Raw genomic sequence first — 21,534 nt, forward strand, 5'->3', positions numbered from 1 at the left:
TTCGTGTTATTAAATTACAGTTTGAAGGCACCAAATAAACATATAGATTAATCTTCTTTGGTAAGCCAGAACCATGTACCCCGTAAATCACTTTACACAATCTAGACCTCAGATGAGCCACCTTACATCAGGCTGTTCTTGTCCTTGATGCTGGCAGGCATAGGGAAGCAATAAATAACATAGTTCTATGCAAGGGTGGGGTGTGTGGGGTACAGCTATCATATTTAGCTATCATTATAGATCAAATCAAGCCTGAACTGGCCCTAGAAACTAAAATGACTAAACTGAGGCTATGGTACTTTGGTCATATTATGAGAAGATAAGAGTCACTGGAAAAGACAATCATGCTAGGAAAAGTTGAAGGCAGCAGGGAAAGACGAAGAACCCAGCAAGAGATGGATTGACTCTATAAAGGAAGCCACAGCCCTCAATTTGCAAGATGTGAGCAAGGCTGTTAAGGATAGGACGTTTTGGAGGGCACTGATTCATAGGGTGGCCATGCGTCGGAAGCGACTTGACAGCATTTAACACACCCACACAGTGCACCCAAGCCATATTGTTTAGATTGCTGGGTACCTGCCGCACATACCTCTACATTCCACGTTGGAATGGTGCAGTTGAATAATCCATAAGCCCTAAAAAAAATCTGGGACAGCAGTATCTAAAGGAGTGTCTTATCTCTGTCATAAATACGCCCATCAACTGAGATTGTCACTGGAGGCCTTTCTCTGGGGGCACCTGTCTTTGGAAGTTAAGGCAGCTACCCAAGACTGGGTTATTTCTACAGCTGTCCCCCGTTTATGAAATTCGCTTCTGAGTGAAAAGTTTCTCCCTATTAGGTTTTTATTTTTTGTTCTGTTTATTTTGCTTCCTGTGGATTTTCCTGGATTATTATGCTGATGTTGATCTTCTGCTTATAAACATAAAAGCATAAGAAGAGCCCTGCTGGATCAGAGCAGTGGTCCATCTAGTCCAGCATCCTGTCTCACACGGTGGCCAACCAGTTGGTACCAGAGCTGCTGGGCACTTTGTTCCGTTTCTTTATATTGTACTTCTGCAACTTTCAATGCTTGGCTTATTTTTTTTTAAATGAAGAGTGCAATCCCTTGAGTGCTGTATACTGACACAAAGGCAGCATTATTTAACAAACGGGATAACCGTTTCAGATTTGGTATACACCTAACCTGCAATATGGGACCAGTTTTTAATTGTATAATGCACGTGCTCATTTTCATATTCACCTTCTCTGAAATACACCCCCCCCCAAAAGAAACCTATAGCACTGATACTGGTATAAACCAACTTAAATTCAGCTGCAGGCCAGTTGTGATCACAAGCCATCACCTAAAGACTACTGGTATAGTTCAACAGTTGAACGCCATATCCTGGCCATATATGAGAGCCAGTGTGGTGTAGAGGTTAAGAGCGGTGGACTCTAATCTGGAGAACCAGGTTTGATTCCTCACTCCTCCACATGAGCGGCCGACTCTAATCTGGAGAACGGGGTTTGATTCCCCACTCCTCCACATGAGCAGCGGTCTCTAATCTTGTGAACCGGGTTGGTTTCCCCACTCCTCCACATGAAGCCAGGTGGGTGACCTTGGGCTAGTCACAGCTCTCTTAGAGCTCTCTCAGCCCCACCTACCTCACAGGTGTCTGTTGTGGGGAGGAGAAGGGAAGGAGATTGTAAACTGGTTTGACTCTCCTTAAAAAAAGGTAAACAAAGTCAGCATATAAAAACCAACTCTTCTTCTTCATCAGGTGGTCATTGGTTTTATTTTATCAATTAACCCCGTATATCATCTGTGGGATTTAGCAACTCCATCCCAGAAAAATGAGAACAGACATGGACAATCTGACTTAAATAAAAAATTCCTTTACCAAATAGGTGACATTGCGCTGCTAACATTATCTGAAAGTTCAACCGTTATAATTAAAAGCATTCTTTCATACAAATTGTATCTTGCATTTAGCCAAACCGCTAGACAAGTTTCCAAAAGAAGAGTGACAATGTCAGCTAGAATTTGGCTGCATAGTTAATGCCTATCAACATGTTTCTAACAAAAAAGGCCTAATAAAATTATTGACCTTCAAAGAAGAGTTTAAATACATCAAGAACTCTTTCAACACAGCACAATACTAGAGTGTGACATTTCACAAGGTCATTACTAAAAAGGATAAAGAATATATTAGCCTGTAAAGTCATAATGTTGCTTTTATTAAATGCTACACAATTAAAATTAATAAGGTCAAATATAATTCAGGTCCCCTTTTCCCCTCCTGAATTATCTAAAACAGCCTTTTTTATATAAAAGCAGTCGATATGTTTAAAAAAGCCCCCCCCCCCCCAGTATCTAAATCTGACAGGATTGTTAAAATGTAATTTCACAGGTTCAGGAAAAGATGAATTCCTGTGTGACCAGTTCACACAATTACATGAAGCTTCCAAACACTGAATCAGGCTGTTTGCCAAGGTCAGCAGTTATCTACTCTGACTGGCAGCAGCCCTCAAGAGTCTCAGACAGAGGTCTTCCACATTAGCTATTACCTGATTCTTTTAACTAGTGATGCCAGACATTACACCTTGGACATTCTGCATGCAAAGCAGATGGCCTACCAATGAGCCACAGATCCCTCCCCATTTCTCCACAAGATCCAACGGGTTGAAATTAAATCAAAAGAGTTTCCGTCTAAACATTAGGAAGAACTTTCTAACAGTTACAGCAGGTTCTCGGTGGAACAGGCTTCCTCGGGAGATGGTGAGCTCTCCTTCCCTGGAGGTTTTTAAGCAGAGGCTACATGGCCATCTGTCAGCAATGCGGATTCTACGACCTTAGGCCGATCATGAGAGGGAGGGCATCTTGGCCATCTTCTGGGCATGGAGTAGGGATCATTGGGGGTGGGGGGGGCAGGTAGTTGTGAATTTCCTGCATTGTGCAGAGGGTTGGACTAGATGACCCTGGTGGTCCCTTCCAACTCTATGATTCTATGAAATGCAATAAAAGGTGGAGGACAGACATGTCTGAAAACATGCAGTATATGCACACTTGGGAAGATTAACCAGCGGTGGTTCCCAAGTGTTTCTTTATCATGTGCTCTTTGGAAAAGAATCTTTCTTTCACTGGTTACAGGAACATCTCCTAAAACAAATATAAGGTCACCCTTTCCCTGAAACGTGTGAGGAAATCTTCAACCTTCTGGAAGACAGGTAGAGTATCCCTTATTCGGACATCCTATCTCCTGACTGATCCAAAAACCGGACCCTTCAAGCAGACGTGCAGGCAGATCCGTGCTTCCTGCTTTCAATGTTTCCTCTCACCTAAAAAAATACAATACAGTGAACACTGCATTGTAGGTGGAGACTGAAAGCCTGTCGTTGTTAGTTTGTTTGCTGTTGCTCTTGTTTAACAGCTGATGTAGGTATTCTGGTGAGATAGTTACCCCTTTGCTTTCTGATGGTTCAATGTGCACAAAATTATTTAAAATATTGTTTAAAATTAAATCCAGGTGTTGTGTATAAAGTGTTTACAACCTGAACTAGGTGCACTGCATCTTTTCACAAGTAATCTTCCGAGAATTCCCAATGAATTCCCAAAAATGCATACTAAGAGTGACAATTAAGAAGTCAATAGTTTCGCCAGAGCAGAATGAGGTTTAATGATCAGGTTATATAATGAGGTTGTCAAAACAGAAAATTCCTGTGTCTAGTGACGCATGCGAGGTTTAAGTTGTGTTAATGATTCCTAACATATTCAAGAAATTGATAATCATTACTCAAGCTTTATGCAACAGCATCGTATGATGACTGGCTATATAACTTTGCACCAAACATACCATTACTGCCCAAAAGGCTACAGCAATGTTTGAATGTTCAAATGTTCAGCCACAATGCTATCTGGTGTATCTGTGGGGAGGAGTCAAACAGCAAGGAGAGGAAAAGTGTGTTGTTTCTTATTTTGCATGAATTTCGCATGTGAATTCATGAGGCAGCTGACAATTCTTGAGTACAAGTTAACAGACTGATTAAAAATAAGCCATCTCAAAAACTGCATCCCCACTTTGACAGCTTTTTGTTTAACTTCCTACTGGTTCTAAACCTCAGCATGTGCATCCATTTTATGCATACTGTAGACAGTTCAGCAAGCTTACAATTGACCAACATAAAGACCAGAGAGCACTCAAACATGTAGCTCTAGTTTCAGGAGTCATGAGAAGAAGAAGGAGGAGCAGGTGGAGGAGGAGGAGGAGGAGCAGAAGGAGACGAGGAAGAGGAGGAAGGGAAGGGAAGGGAAGGGAAGGGAAGGGAAGGGAAGGGAAGGGAAGGGAAGGGAAGGGAGGAGCAGTTGGTTTTTATATGCCGACTTTCTCTACCACTTAAGGGAGACGCAAACCAGCTTACCATCACTTTCCCTTCCCCTCCCCTCAACAGTCACCCTGTAAGGTAGGTGGGGCTGAGAGAGCTCGAAGACAGCTGTGACTAGCTCAAGATCACTCAGCTGGCTTCATGTGTAGGAGCAAGGAAACCAACCCGGTTCACCAGATTAGCATCCACTGCTCATGTGGAGGAGTCGGGAATCATACCCGGTTCTCCAGATTAAAGTCCACCGCTCCAAACGACCGCTCTTGACCACTACCACCATTCTGGCTCTCCACCAAGCTGGCTCTCAAAACAGTGTGACAAAACACTAGTATGTTTCACACTAGTATGTTTCTCTTGTACACACATCCATCCCTTCCTCCGTACTGGTTTTATTGAAAAAACAGAGTTTAAGAAATTAATGAACTATAAACAAGTTACCTCCCTCACCTATAAACTCCTATTCCTCCCCACCATTCAACTACAGAGTTCAGAACAAAGGAGGCAAATTTGAATGTGTTCACCCTACAATGTTTTCTTGATAATACAGCATTCCTTCGGATGCCACATTGAGCAGAGTTTCATAAAGAAAACTGCAGAAGTTTACATTCTCCCTTGAGGGGGAAAAAAAGCAAGATTTCTGCCCTACTGTATGTAACAAAACAAAACAAAAAACCTCTACAGGAGCATTTGCTTCAACTAGACTTTTCAAGAGGCAATGTTACAACTAATGGTGCCTATCAATCATCATCTTGGCCTCACAAAACTACACCTGCACCTTCAAAATAGCAGAGGCCATGGAAGCTAGATCTGGTTCTCAAACACACTGACTGCCTTAGGGGTGAAAGGCGAGTCTTTTTGACATAATTTAGTTCCCTTTTTTTCCTTGTTCTCTAGGCTATAAATGTGCCTCTACATTCATAGAGTAGCACCTTCAAATAAGTCAGCTGAAAGCAACATAAAACTCTGTCTGGCACAGTGACAGAACTACTGATTTCCTTTAAGACACCCATAACTCTTGGGGATGCAGTCAGTTACACAACACTACAAACAAGAAACACAGGTATCACCTGTGTCTGTGTGTTTTCTTCATTGCAACCGAAGTACAGTTAATAACATCTCACCTTGTACTCTCTGCATGTCATGGCTTTGATCCTACAGTTTATATTGTTTCTCATCATAAATTCAGATAAACAGACAGAGATAGCAGATAGGTACAAATGCACGCCTAATGAGGATGAACTACATGCATCTCACAAAGTGGGCTCTAGTCCATAAAAACATATGTTAGACTAGAACGCGCTACTCTTTAAAATTTAAATATGCTACAACTGCTGCGAGGTTGATCTTAGAGAGGAAACGGAAGCAATCACTCCTCCCGGATACAGAAGAATGGAAAGACAAACTAATGGAATATGCTACCTTGGCAAGAATGACCAATATGATAAACGCAAGTAGTGATATGATCTTTGAGCAACATCATGAGAAATGGGAATTATTCTATAACTATGTTGAGGCTCATGACTAATAAACTCTGAGAAGTTAGACAGTACTTAGTGGTATAACATTGTAGATTCAACTTTACATTTAGATTATGTGGTGGGAGGATATATTAAATAGCTATAGATGATGATTACTTACTGATGATGTTAATAGTATATCTTGCCCAACAATATAAATGCAAAGTAATGCTGGTTGCTTGGTCTGTATTGTAACTGCTACTTTTTACTTTCACAGTGGGTAGCCGTGTTAGTCTGTTTGCAGTAGTCAAAAAGGGCAAGAGTCCAGTAGCACCTTAAAGACTAACAAAAATATTTTCTGGTAGGGTATGAGCTTTCATGAGCCACAGCTCACTTCTTCAGATACAGCTAGAATGTGAATCCATCGGTCTTTAAGTAGAGGAACAGTATGTAACCAGGGTTGCCAGGTTTATGTATCTTAGGTAGGAGGTAGAAAGTGCCTGCTCGAGGTTCCTGAGGTGAATCCATATCAATTCGTTCCTGTATATGTTTTGGTAATTTCTTCATGATTTTGTTGAGTTCTCGCTGGTATTCCTGAGTGGGGTCTGTGGATAGCAGCCTGTAGAAACTGGTGTTTGAGAGCTGTCGTTCAGCTTCTTGTATATATTTAGTTTTGTCCATTATGACAATGGCTCCTCCCTTGTCAGCTTGTTTTATTATAATAAAATAAAACATCTGCTCCAATCCTTCAGACAGAGATACATACTTGAGAGACCTACAGCAAACATTTTTGCAACTACAATATCCTGCAGATATGGTGCGAAAGATGATTGAGAAGGCCAGAATGATACCCAGGCACAACTTACTACAACATAAGCCCAGAGAGAATGACAACAGAACACCTCTGGTTGTCACTTATAGCTCCCAACTAAAACCAGTCCAACGTATTATTAAGGACCTACAACCAATGCTGGATTGTGACACTTCCCTCGCTGAAGCACTGGGGGGATGTCCCTTTCTTGCTTACAGACAGCCAGCTAACCTAAAACAACTTCTCACCCATGATGATAAACTACTTAACAAGAACATGGACTCTGGCACCAAGGCCTGCAACAAACCAAGATGCCAACTTTGCCCTCATATAGATTCTAGGAACACCATCTCTGGACCCACCAATGTCAGCCATACTATCTCAGGTTCATATTCCTGCTCATCTTCTAATGTGATTTATGCCATCACATGCCAGCAATGCCCTTCCACAATCTACATTGGACAAACAGGTCAGTCTCTTAGACAAAGATTAAATGGACATAAGTCTGACATCAGAAACCACAATATTCAAAAACCAGTGGGTGAACATTTCAACCTTCCAGGACATTCTGTTGCAGATTTAAGAGTAGCAGTTCTCTTACAAAGGAATTTTAAAGGGAGATTGGAAAGAGAAACTGCTGAATTACAGTTGATATTCAAACTAAAGTCAATGCATTTACCTGGGCTGAATAAAGACCTTGCATTCATGGCCCATTACCAATGCTGATTTCTCCACACCCATCTCTCCCCTGGACATCACAGACTCTTTTGCATATCACACCTAATCCAATCAAGCCTGCTATTCACATTTACATACTGTTCCTCTACTTAAAGACCGATGGATTCACATTCTAGCTGTATCTGAAGAAGTGAGCTGTGACTCACGAAAGCTCATACCCTACCAGAAAATATTTTTGTTAGTCTTTAAGGTGCTACTGGACTCTTGCCCTTTTTGACTACTTTTTACTTTGTTAATGGTATGACAGATATTTCCATTTTTTTCCTTTCCCGTTTTCTTTCTGTACTCCCTTATTAAAATAAAATTAAAAATCATTTAAAAATAAAATAAAATGCCAATAGTCTCCTGTTTATTTTTGCTGCAACAAATGAATGTGACTATTTCTCTGGCGATATTACGGACCTATGAATAACCATAATCTTTAACTCTCCAGTAATACCGTATATACTCGAGTATAAGCCGAGTTTTTTAGCCATGATTTTTGGCTTAAAAAACTCACCTCGGCTTATACTCGGGTCAATACGGTAATTAGCCTGCCGGGCCCTCTCCCAGCATGCTCCTGCCGGCCAGCTGATGGGCAGGCTGGCCCGCCTTCTCCCCCCCACCTCACCCGATCGCGCCTTCTGCGCGGCGGCGGTTTCTTCCCCCCCACCTAACCCCCCCCACCTCACCCGGGCCGGTCCTCCCGCTTGCCAGCTGACCCTGCGAGGCCTCCTGTGCGCAGGGAGGGGGCCACCGCCGCTGCCTGCCCGCACGCCTTCCCTGCGGGCCAGGAGCGGCCTGCGGGGCCTCCTGCGCGCAGGGAGGGGGCCGCCGCCACAGCCTGCCTGCGTGCCTGGAGCCCAGTCAGGTAAGCCTGCGGGGGGGGGAGGGGGTGCATTTTCCCCTCGGCTTATATGTGGGTGCCTAATTTTTCCCCATTTTTGGGGTGAAATTATACTCGGGTCGGCTTATACCCAAGTATATACGGTAATCGGTGTAGTGTTAAAAAAAGAAGCCTCTAGATAAGCAGGTTTCTGTTTGTGTATATGTTTTTGTGGCTCTCGTTTCCCTGTACTTAATCCACAAGCACTTAACAGTCAGTAAATAATGCTGAACTGGCAATGTATCCCAATTAAGAATGGTTATAACAAGGTTATAGCAATAGTGAAGGCAGATGTGAACACCAAGGGAAATCCATGCAAGTTCCCTAGCAGTACTGAGTCACAGCTTGAACTCTGCCAGCCAACATCTGCAGCACGTCTGCCATAATTAACGTTCTACCACTAATAATATTAATCAGTACTTTTACTGCTATACCATTTTTAAGCCTTCACTGCCATTTTATTAATTAAGCTAGTTTTCTTTGTTGCCGTCAGTTTATTAGACCTGCTAGTGCTTAATTCTTCATAGTTTCGTGTCACCCAGCAGAACTGATTTGTTCTGGGTTTCCTGTAATTCATGGCCATCACTTGTTCCTTCATAACTCAGCCAACAAATTCAGATCTTCTATTCTTGGATTAGGTGAGGTCTCCTCTTTCAATGGGACAATTTATATATAACGAAAGTGGTTGGAAAAGCAAGAGGAGAACCAGAAATGAAGAAAAGGGAGACTGAAGCAAAACCTAGGTCAACATTAGAGCTTGATACATTCCTATGACACGGCACAGATTACGAAACTGAATTTGACTGAAAAGGCAATGTTGCAGCAGACCTGACAACACTTGACAGTTATTTGCCATAGCAAAACAGAGGAAATGTGTGTGTGGTAAACTCCAGGAGCACAATTATTATGCCACCAAGCAATTTAAACACAAAATATGCCTCGTGTCGAAAGGCGAAAATAGCAGATTTGAAACCGTTGCACTTCGTATCTTACAGTACTTAGTAAAGCCTATCAAAACCTATTTCTGGTGTCTGTTTAATATCTGGGAAACCCAATTTAAAACTAAACCAAAGAAAAACGGAGTTGCACTTACCTGTAACTGCTGTTCATTGAAGTCTTCGGTGCAGACACACATGTGGGACTGCGCCTGCACGCAGGCCTGCCGCCGGAAACTTTTATTAGCCTTAGACCTTTAAGGGGGATGCCCCTCCCCTTGAGCAGCGGGCCGGCTTGGCGCCGAAACCACCGCATGCTCCTGGGCGGGGCATCCCCTCCCTCCTCAGTTCCTCGCCCGCCGCCAACCTTAGCCAATGTAGTAGATGGTTCCCCAGTGATCCTGAAAATAGGGCCAGGACTGGGTACAGAAGAGTAGGATAATTAACCCCAACTCTCTGGTCCGTAACATACATTCCTCTTCTACTAATTCTTCCCTTTCTTTTCTTTTTTTTTAGGTCGACAGCGGGGTCAGAGGGAGGGATGTGTGTCTGCACCGAAGACTTCAATGAACAGCAGTTACAGGTAAGTGCAACTCTGTTTTCATCTTCAGTCTTCGGTGCAGCCCCACATGTGGGATTTTAACAAGCTTACCCAACAGGAGGCGGGTGTCGGTCTAGGAAAACAACGTCTGAAGGACTGCTCTTCCCACTTCCGCGTCTCTCCTGGCTTGCAGGTCCAGCACGTAGTGTCTGAAAAGCGTGTCTTCGCTTGCCCACGTCGCCGCCTTGCAGATGTCACCGACGGGGACTCTTCTATGAAGCACAGCCGAGGAGCCCTGGGCTCTGGTGGAATGAGCCCTGACTTCCAAAGGACACGTCCCTATAAGCAAGTTTTATTGCCGATACCACCCACCTAGCTATGGACTGGGGGGATGCGGGCTTCCCCTTCTTGGGGCCTTGAAAACAAATAAAAAGAGATTTTGATTGCCTAAAATGTTTCGTTCTATCAATGTAGTAAAGTATGGCCCTCTTAAGGTCTAACGTGTGTAGGGTCTTCTCCGCAGGGGAAGTTGGTTTTGGGAAAAAAACTGGTAATACCAAGTCCTGCGACATATGAAAACTAGAGACCACCTTAGGTTTGAACTTGAGGCTGGGGTGTAGCACCACCCTTTCGTTAATCACTCTAAGAAACGGGTTATCTATCCTGAGAGCAGCCAGCTCACTAACTCTTCGGGTTGAAGTGACTGCAACTAAAAATGCAACCTTGGCTGAGAGTAGTGACAAATGCGTGTGAGCCAAAGGTTCAAACGGGGGTAACATGAGTCTAGCCAAAACTAGCAAAAGGGACCATTGAGGGGTTACCCTTGGAACAGGGGGAAACACATTATTAAGCCCTCTAAGAAAACGCTTGGAAAGAGGCATAGAAAAGGGAGCCCAACCAAATGATCTGAAAGGCATCCCCTAGGGACATTGGGTCGTTCCCTGCCAGTGAGCAGAACTCCTCTGTCTTCCTGTTCTCCCTGGTGGCGAACAGGTCTACTTGAGGGACCCTCCAGTCTCGGAATATCAGTTGCAAGAAACAGTCCTGCAGCTCCCACTCGTGATTGGTCAGGAACTTCCAGCTTAGGGAGTCTGCCCAGGTATTGTGTATCCCTGCTATGTGTATGGCTCTCAATTGGATGTCATTCGAGAGAACCACTAGCCAGACCCTCCGAGCCTCTACACACAGGGGGATGGAGCTGTGCCTTCCTGCTTGTTGATGTAGAATACCGTGCAGGTGTTGTCTGATTGGAGGAGAGTTCTGGAGCCCTGTAGGATATCTGTGAAGGAGGTAAGTACATAATGCACAGCCCGTAATTCTAACAGGTTTATGTGCAGGGATGATTCCCTGGGTTCCCACCTCCCTTGAACAGACATATCGTTACAATGGCCACCCCAACCCTCCATAGAGGCGTCTGTGGTAAGAGTAAAATCTGGGGTCCAATGGCCAAAGGGTATACCCTTCAATAAATTGGGTTCAGCAAGCCACCAATGCAAAGATCTTAACACCCCTCTAGGGATAGAGAGTCTATGCAGCTGGGAGTGATGGGTAGGGTTCAATGGCCTGAGAAACCAGTTCTGAAGTTCCCTCATCTGCAATCTAGCAAAGGGGGTGACTGCTGTGGTCGAGGCCATGAGGCCTAAAAGTCTTTGTATGGAGACTACTGGTTGGCTAAGGTTGGCGGCGGGCGAGGAACTGAGGAGGGAGGGGATGCCCCGCCCAGGAGCACGTGGTTGTTTCGGCGCCAAGCTGGCCCGCTGCTCAAGGGGAGGGGCATCTCCCTTAAAGGTCTAAGGCTAATAAAAGTTTCCGGCGGCAGGCCTGCGCGCAGGCGCAGTCCCACATGTGGGGCTGCACCGAAGACTGAAGATGAACTTACAGTTCAATCCTATACAGGGTTACTCCACTGAAATCAACAGGGTTAGAAGGAAGTAACTTTACACAGAATCGCACAAAATAAACTGTCCCAAAGACATCACTCCCAAAAAATCTAACTGCCAGGAAATTGTACATAAAGAAGAAGAGTTGGTTTTTATATGCCAACTTTCTCTGCCTTTTAAGGAGTCTCAACCCAGCTTACAATCTCCCTCCCTTCCTCTCCCCACAACAGGCACCTTGTGTGGTAGGCTGAGAGAGTTCAGAGAGTACTGTGACTAGCCCAAGGTCACCCAGCAGGCTTCATGGGGAGGAGTGGAGAATCAAACCCGGTTCTCCAGATAGGGTTGCCAACCCCAAGGTAATAGCAGATCTCCTGCTGTTACAAATGATCTCCAGCTGATAGAGATTAGTTCACCTGGAGAAAATGGCCGCTTTGGCAATTGGACTCTATGGCATTGAAGTCCCTCCCCTCCCCAAACCCCGCCCTCCTCAGGTTCTGCCCCCAAAACCTCCCGCCGGTGGCGAAGAGGGACCTGGCAACCCTAACTCCAAATTAGAGTCCTCCGCTCTTCATCACATGCTGATTATTGCTGATTATTCTGTACTTTGGAATTAGACACAACATTTGCTACTTTCCTTGAAAATTAATCCTTGCTTGTTCCCCCCCCCTCATTTCACCATGCCCTCCACCTGCAAACTTTGCTGCTCCAACTCTACCACATTCAGTCATCTGAAAGGCTACTGGTCTCAAGCCACTGTACCTTTTCTCTGGGACTCCCTTTTACAAAAGCTGTACAATGCCATTTTTTTCTCTTTCTTCATATGCCCCCTCAACAATCCAGCTCTTCTGCGAGGCCTCTGGCATCACCCCTCAGTCCCTGTCACTGAGTATGTGTAACTGAACTTGCACACATTCCTCCCATCTCCCTTGCCTCTGTCTTGCCTATCTTGCCCCTATCAAAGTTGAGTTTGCAACAACCTCAGGGCAACAACCTCTCTTTAAAGTACTATTCACAGTGATGGCACAACAGTATAAACAACTCACACATGAGACAGCTTGTTCAAGAAACACACAAATAATTACCCTTCATCTGTGTGGCAAAAGTGAGCGCCAGTTTCACAAACAGATCCGGATTTTCAAATTTTCCTTCTTTAGCCTTCAGCCAAAAGCAGTTTTCTGATATATCCGAGGGCTCAATCTGAAATGAAAATGGAAGTCAATTACATCTTAAATACCTCACTTTCAGTGCATTCCTGAGGTGGGGTCTGAAAGTGCTCTGGAGGCGGCATCACCCCGCCGCTAGCGTATGTGGCCTCTTATCATGGAATAAAAGGCACTTACGCTGGCAGCGAGGGCAGTTCCGTCAGCACCTGGGCGCCGCAGAGCTGTATGCTGCTCCTCCGATGCCGAAGTCCCTCTGGTACCTAAATCCCAGAAGAGAAATGTGGTGCCAGCCTGGGGGGGGGGGGGCATTCCTGGGGGTGGAGCTGACGGAAGTCAGCTTCCAAAGCCAGCCTGGGAATGCCTCCTCCAGCAACAGCGTTGCTGAACGAGGTTTTACCTGGCGCAGCATCGCTATTTTCTATGAAGGGGAAAGTCTCATTTTCTTTTTTTGATACTGTAAAAAAGGCTTTTTGAGGCCTTGCAACAGCCGGGGAACTTCTTTGGAGGTGCCACGGTGGCACCTCAGCCATGCTGACCCTGGCCACCACAAGGCTCAGGAATGAGCTGCAAATGTTGTTCTACCCACTTGGGCATTTAGTGATGGACAGACTATGGATTTCAATAAATGAATTAACATTATGGGTTATTAAATCTGTAATCTCTAATTATGCCCGGGGGATTTTCACATCAGGTACCCAATGTCAAAACCAATTTTCCTATCCCCCCTTTTAAACAATTTAGAGGGAAAGGGGGGCTAATTAATGTTTAAATTATTCCTTTATCTCACCAAAATACACTAAACTGGGAGAAAGCCCGTTCCAAAAGATTCTCATTACTATTATTTGCCTTGTTTACACTTCAGAATCTAGCTCAGTACACTGGATTTGTATTATTATATTGTATAGTAATTCCATGTGTAGATAAAATGAAGATCTATTCAGATGTATTTCTCCTGGTCATGTCCAATAAGGTAATAATAAATGGTGTTTATACATCAGAACTGTAATTCTGACAGAAAGTTAAGTGTACTGTATTATGCTGTGCATCCATAATGTCCCTGAACCTCAGAAAGGATTATCTTCAGAACTTTCATTAGATGAAATTCCTGTCCTGAACTTATATAAAGTCATGAACGTAAAATGAGCTTCCTACCGCTCAGCTACCAGAGTAGAATGAATAGTAATAAACCTATTCATAAATGAGAACCTAAATCAGTGAAGCGAAGCTCAGAACAGCAAACATATTCATACAAAACTCACAAGGACAAGTGTTTTATAATACCCGAAGAGGAAAACGTCTGCATTTTATATTTCATAGAGGCAAAACATATGTGAAAAGGGTTCTTAGAAATCAAAGTTAGTAAAACCATGAACACATGCAACTTCTTGAACATACATACAGTTGCTTGTGACGTACTGGAAGAAGGATGGCTTACTGGACATGTACATTTCATTTCTTAAGAAGAAGAGTTGGTTTTTATACCCCACTTTTCTCTACCTTTAAGGAGTCTCAAAGCGGCTTACAATCGCCTTCCCTTCCTCTCCCCACAACAGGGACCTTGTAAGGTGGATGGGGCTGAGAGAGTTCTGAAAGAACTGTGACTAGCCCAAGGTCACCCAGAAGGCTTCATGTGGAGGAGCGGGGAATCAAACCCGGTTCTCCAGATTAGAATCTGCCGCTCCTAACCGCTACACCATGCTGGCTCTCCATACTCTTATGGAAATGATCCAGTCCCACTTCACATGTTTGCATTTACATCACCATGTATCACAGATACAATTCCAGGCAATTAAAAAAAAAGATTAATATATTTACAAAATTTAGATAATTTATAAGCCTTAGTAAAATAGCACAGGTTTAATTCCAACATTTTTATATCCAAACCAAAATCCTTCCTCCTCTTCTGTTCAGAACAGGGAAGGGATGGGATTTTGCAGGGTTTTTAATACCTTTGCCCAGTTAATCCTCTTCATAGACACTTCAGGGCTGTATTTTTTCTTCTGCTTCATTCCAAAAGGCAATGCCGGTGCGGCTACTGGTGGAGGGAGAATGCCGCCCAAAGGAGGAGGAGGTGGTGGACCTCCAAACATAGGTGGTGGTGGTGGAGGAGGAGGTGCTCCAGGCAAAGGAGGTGGAGGAGGTGGAGGAGGTGGAACTGGGAGGGCACCACCTGGTAGAGGAGGCGGAGGAGGCGGAGGAGGTGGTACCCCTGCTGGGGCAAGCCCACTAGAAGATACAGGAGCCTGCAAAAGAAACCCGTATTTAAAAAAAAAATGCAAAGTAAAATGTTGGCCACACAAACAGAGATCCCTAATAAATTCTCATTTAAATGACAGGCTTAAGAACCTACACATTTTGGTTATCTCCCAATCCATCCAAGTAAGCAAGGTCACTCAACTGTGCTCTATTATGTATCCTAGTTTGAAGGATTTCACCAAGATTAAAGCCATAATGAGAGAGAACATGGCCTTATACCATGGGGGGGAAATCCATTTTCAAATCAGTATGAGTCATTTAACAGGAATGGGTTATATTTTTGGCACTGCATTACAGTGAGAAGTGGCTAGTGCCATATGTAACTTCTGTAAGAATTTCTTCACATTAAAATAGATCAAGAGAATTAATGAAGTGACATTTGAAAACAAGAAAAAAGGGCCCATTAACAAAATACATTCCAGGGGTTTCAGATATTTTTATCTATGTGGTATTCATAGAACTGTCAAAAAGGGAACCCAATTGGCTGAAACCAAATTATCATCATAAGGTTGCCATATTTAAATATTCACTACTGCACAAAATCCATCTTCTAAATGATGTTAACTGTACGGGCTGGGAAATTAGGATAAAGATTGGGATCTTGGCTGTGTTTCTTAATAAGGTTCTCTTCTGCTGGCAAGATAACACAAGGGAAGTTCATTATCTGTATCTACATACACTGTCAGGAGGATCATATGAAGACTTTTGAAGTCCTGGACAAAGCACCAGCCTGTTTTTCTTATTCTAAAAGGTAGCACCACTGGCTTAAAGGCCATAAACTCCAGAATCGAGAGAGTTCGCATTTGCAGTAGCTAAGCTTTTAAGCCTTCATGTTCCGTTACATTTTAAACAACGCTACAGAAAAAAAAGAGTTGATTCTGCAGTTCTCCCCTTTTTAACAGAGAACCACAACCAATTTATAGAGCAGCATCTTAAAAAAAAAAACACACACACACACAACCCATAGCCAATTTATTTCATGGCTAGAGCCCACTGATCAGGAGTCCCATTGAGCAGAGTGGTAAGCTGCCGTACTGCAGTCAAAAGCTCTGCTCTGAGTTCGATCCCGACAGAAGTCGATTTCAGCAAGCCAGCTCAAGGTTGACTCAGCCTTCCATCCTTCCGAGGTGGGTAAAATGAATACCCAGCTGGCTGTGGTAAAGTATAGACGACTGGGGAAGGCAATAGCAAACCACCTCGTAAACATTCTCTGCCTGGTAAACATCGGGGTGTGATGTCACCCCATGGGTCAGTAATGACCCGATGCTTGAACAGGGGACCAACTTTACTTTTTTTAGAGCCCACTTACTTCATCACATCAGTAGGATCTAATCCGCATACACTTATGCCGCAATAAATTAGCCTTTAGAGTGTTATGACTCTTTCTTTGTTTTGTTTTTGTTGCAGCTAACACCACCACAGTTGGGTGTAATTAGATAGTTTATTCCTTGCTGTATTTATTAGCATATAGTCCCCTTTACTTAGATTATGCATTTATTTGCCCTAAGCTTCCCAACTAACCATTTGTATTACCTTTTTTGGGATTTAAAAAAAAAATTCTGCCCTCTCTGTACAAGTGCTCAAGAATCTACTACCCAAAACTCTGCTATATCTACTGAAACAGTCAGCTCTTACAGAACAAGATCCATGCGCACAACACAACTTCTATGCCTTTATTTTGTTGATTGGGTTGTTGTTGTTTTACATGCTGAGCCTGACTGTGGTTTTCGCCAATCCGGATGTACACTAGGCATAAAAAGGTGGCAGTGATCAGCCTTTAGCATAATGTGCGATGGCAAGTGTGTGTGAGAGAAACAATGTGCCTCACTTAAAACACTGAAATAACATTTCTCTTGTCACACCTCCTCAGCACAATGTTGGACCTTTTCCCCTTCATTCCCACAAAGTTATCTAACCCCCACCGTGCCAAACAAGCCAACGGAACTAGTTTTGATAGGGTATTAAATCCATTTTGTTACTTTTACCTGGCTTCGTAGCTGCTGAATTTCAGTTTCAAGCTCTTTAATTCTCTCTTCTCGTTTTTGGAGCTCAGCTTGTGCCTCCTGTCGAGCTGTAAACTCTTCATCAAACTGCAATGATCGCCAACATAGAAACATTCATCCATCCTTGTCCAAACTGTACACCAACTTTCACAAGGGTGTAATATAGATTGAGTAAAGTAACAGAAGCCTGTTAAAGCTTCCTAGATTAGCCAAGTAATTTTTTCTTCCATTTTTCCTTGGCTATGAACGTTAACGATAGTAATCACCTAGAATCAGCTATTGTGACATTCATGCAAACCTGCAGACATCGAAGACGTGACCATTTTGGATATTTTTTTTTAAAAAACAGCATCTTAAGGACCTTTTTCATAGAATAAAATGGTTAGACCTCCTTATCTGGTAGATACAGCAGCTTATAGTCTTAGAGCAGCTCTCGCATCACTATGATTTCAAACTATGCCCACAGAGCTTCTTGCCAGTCGTTCTTAAAAAAAAAAAAAAACCCTCAGTGAAAGATTTACCCCATTACATCCTGGCCTCCCCTCTTTACATCGAATCTTGGAATAAGTTCCTGGTAAATATATTTTTTTTCCACTTTATACTCATTATCTGATGCCAACAAACTAATTTCCTTGCTTTCTGATATCAAACCCTTTTGTTTCCCGAAAAATGGCACTTTAAGGCCTAGCAGCCAAGAAAATTAGGGCAAAGAAAGTCACTGAATGAGGAAAGGAGCCAAATTGTTGTATTTTAACCTTATGACTTTTAAGGGATTTTATATTTTAAGTTGTTGTAATAGTGTCTAGATTGTAAAGGCCTATGGCCATGACTGACTTACTGACTAAAATGGACATTCTACATGTAACATATTTGTTCACACTTTCCTCAAAAACATTTGAGACATGATGCAGAAGACTTTTTGCTTAAAAAAGTTTCCAGCTAGAAAGGCCTATAAGCCCAGAGAGCTTCATCCTTATCTGTGTTGCAATCTTGTACTCAAGTGTAACTGTTTGAAGGTGAAGTGTTGGTACAGAGCCTTCACCAAGGCTTGGAATTTTGTTTGTATTTTTAAACAGTGGGGCAAATTGCGTATAACTATTTAATTATACACAAATACAATATTTTGTTGTTCATATACTGGAATTTTCAATCACAGATGTTGTGAACATTCACAAAATCACAAAATCACACAAGGTTGGAAGAGACCACAAGGGCCATCCAGTCCAACCCTGTCATGCAGGATTCCACAATCAAAGCGCTCCCAACAGAGGAACTGTAAGATTATGGTAGAGTAATTATCATCTTTTGAGAGAAAGGTGACTTGAGAATGAAGTGGCACTTCAAGTATTTATGGATGGAACAAATTATCTAGTTTCCATTCAAAAATGGCATCTCAGAATGGAACTAAAACCACCTTTATCACCCTGGCAGATTATCCACATCAGTGGGCCAATGGGGAGGGTTCCACTTGGAACCCATACTACTACCCGTTCAACATTAAAGCATTATAGAAAGGTCTACAAAAATCCAAAACTCAATCAATAAATAAGTACGTGTTGTCATTATAGAAAGGTATAATGTATATAATTTTATACAATGGTAAAATGTATTTGGTGAGCTTTGGATTCTTATGTAGCAGAACATTCTCCCAAGTCCAGAAATATTCAATTTCTAACAGTTTCTGTAGCTTGTATTGCCTTTAGAGATGTTGTACGACCATTCAAAGTTGCCTAGTTTGACAGCAACAACAGCCTCTGACATATTGGTACGCCTGCAGCAGAGCAGCGATTCCAGGATAAATTAACAAAGTCTTGTAGCTTGTGAAATGTTAAACAAATTCTGAAGTGTTAAAGACAAGTATAATTCCACTAATTTCCAATCATCAAATCTGATAAATGTAGGCAGGTTTCAATGGACTTAAGCATGCATATGATAGATTATAGACCAATCCAGTATTATTAATGGTAAAAAAAATCCATCAATATGCTTGTTTACCTATCAAAACTTATGTCAAATGTGTAGACAGTGTAGTCAAGATAAAGCTGAATTAACAGTGAGGGCAGCTCTTTGCTGTCAAAATTATATATGAATCTGTGAGTGTTATAAGTGGTAACATTTCCTGGAGAAGACAGATTACCATCCACATTTCAATGTTGTGTTTAGGCCTGTCCCAATTGTAACTTACTAACGGTCAAATATATTGATCCCAACAAAATAACACCACAAAAAGCTATAAATTTCACAGGAGAGTTACCTGTGAGGTTTAAACCGATAAAGCTAGAAAAACGATTTCAAAACTAAAAAAAAAAAAAAAACACTTACTGAAGAAATGGAATCAGAACATAACATTTTTCTCTTATTTTTGTCACACAGAACACAATTAACACATAATATTCATTGCAAATAATTAAATACCAATTTATGACATAATATAGGATGGAATTTTACTTCTTACTTTACTTCCTCCAAAGTAAGTATTTAGAAACCATTAAAAAAAATTTTTTCAAAGTTGATGAAGACTAGAGGTATTGAATTTCCATGTAAATGAACAGGTGTGACATAGTAATACTGACCCTTGGCATAAATCTACAGATTAAAAACACCCTCAATGTTATTGAATGTAAAAGTGAATTAATGACCAACGTCTGAACAGGAAGTTAAAAATAAATCAGTGCAAAGAATTAGCTTTGTGCCTACCTTTTTGGAAAATTCAGCTGCTTTTTGATCACTTTCCTCTACTTTTGCTTTGTCTACACAGCTGTCTAAAAGGATCAAGAAGAAACTTGAAATCCACATTAAAAGGCAAATATCTAATAAATATATACAGTTATGCAAAGCCAACACTCCCCCTGAGCCGAAGCAAACATCTGAAAATGTTCTATATTTCAAGGTTCAACTAAGCTTCTACAAAAACCAGTTTGAATTCTAGTTAGATGCTTTCTGGGTTCGAAGCATTTCTTTATTGTACTAAAGTCTTGCTCAGGGAGAAGTTTTTGCTCCCCTGCTGTACACAATTCAAATTTCGATGAACAATTAAACCAGTTACTTGCTAGTGAGACCATGCTGATCTTAGCAGAGATTTCAGTATTTTATTTAGATATTTATACCCCATTTTTCTCCATAATGAGGATCCAAAGCAGCTTACAACATCATTGTCCAATCCTTCATTTTATCCTCTTAACAACAAACCCTTTGAGATACGTTAAACTGAGAATTACTGGCCATAGTTCACCCAGATAATATCCATGGGGAGACATTCAAACCTGGGTCTCCCATATTCTAGTCCAACACTCTAACCACTACACCACACTGGCTCTCAGTAACAGTCTGGTACAAAATTATACAACTTTCTCATTTTTTGCCTAGTTAAGCCTATTTCAACGGTCCACTGACTTCAATATGAGAGTTATATGCTCCACAGACTTTCAGTTAAATCAGTGGAACTTAGAATGACTTAATTTTGACAGGATTACAAACTGTTAATTGGTAAGAAACAACCAGTGTGGCGTAGTGGTTAAGAGCAGTGGTTTGGAGTGGTGGACTCTGATCCTGAGAACCGGGTTTGATTCCCTGCTCCTCCACATGAGTGGCAGACGCTAATCTGGTGAGCTTGGTTGGTTTCCCCACTCCTACAGATGAAGCCAGCTGGGTGACCTTGGGCTAGTCACAGCTCTCTCAGCCCCACCTACCTCACAGGGTGTCTGTTGTGGGAAGGAGAAGGGACGGTGATTGTAAGATGGTTTGATTCTTCCTTCAGAGGTAGAGAAAGTAGGCATATAAAAACCAACTCTTCCTCTTCTATTTCATAGCTGCATAGTACTAAATTGCACATACCTACAAGGTGAGTGAAGTCCACATCCAACCTTCCTCTGCACTTGAAATCAGGATCCATACCACTACAGTGCAACACTATCTGCGAAACACATTCTTCTATTATCTTGTAATACTGTGGGCTGGTGGCAAAAATACACACACACAATCTCCAATTATTTCATTTTAATAAATAAGAAAATCCATATAACATTTTAATCTATTTAACAAGGGTGGTCCCTTAACACTTGCACAGGGAATCCCGCATGTTTCTCTTTCAATGCATGTGCTCCAACAGCCTACTCGTGAGAACAGGAAGCCCATGAATGCTTCCCAGAGCTCTCCTCAACCAGCTCTTTTTATGCAATATAAATTATTCATGTACTAGAAAATGCATAACTCGCAGAATGCAGAAAGGGAGAACTGGCTATCCTTACAGGGGCGATCGCAGACCCCATGTTCAACATCATTCTAAGGGGGGCAGGAAGCCGATTTCTACCACGGAGGCTGCATAAATTCATCAGTGCAACACCTAAGGCTATAACTCAAATGTAAAAGCTACAATTAAGCTGTCGTTCAGTTCACAAATTACCCTTTTCATCTTTGATTATATTATCAGCTTTCCCAATGATGCTTCCCAGGCTAAAATATTCATTTATTTAGAAAACACCAATGCCACTTCTTCTGAGAACCTGCTCGAGGCAGCTCACTAAGT

The 21,534-nt window shown here is 42.3% G+C and overlaps 1 protein-coding gene across 1 annotated transcript in view; it reads right to left on the reverse strand.

The window, feature by feature from the left end:
• DIAPH2 (diaphanous related formin 2) overlaps positions 1–21,534 on the reverse strand; it is a 421,870-nt gene that overhangs the window by 322,163 nt on the left and 78,173 nt on the right. The window contains exons 14-18 of the mRNA XM_056859236.1: positions 20,844–20,962; positions 19,707–19,771; positions 16,992–17,096; positions 14,700–14,993; positions 12,670–12,784 (exon numbers count right to left, since the gene is read on the reverse strand). Coding sequence (XP_056715214.1) covers positions 12,670–12,784; positions 14,700–14,993; positions 16,992–17,096; positions 19,707–19,771; positions 20,844–20,962 — 698 coding nt within the window. The remainder of the gene's footprint in view (positions 1–12,669; positions 12,785–14,699; positions 14,994–16,991; positions 17,097–19,706; positions 19,772–20,843; positions 20,963–21,534) is intronic.

This window comes from Euleptes europaea, chromosome 13, assembly GCF_029931775.1.
Source record: "Euleptes europaea isolate rEulEur1 chromosome 13, rEulEur1.hap1, whole genome shotgun sequence".
NCBI lineage: Eukaryota > Metazoa > Chordata > Lepidosauria > Squamata > Sphaerodactylidae > Euleptes > Euleptes europaea.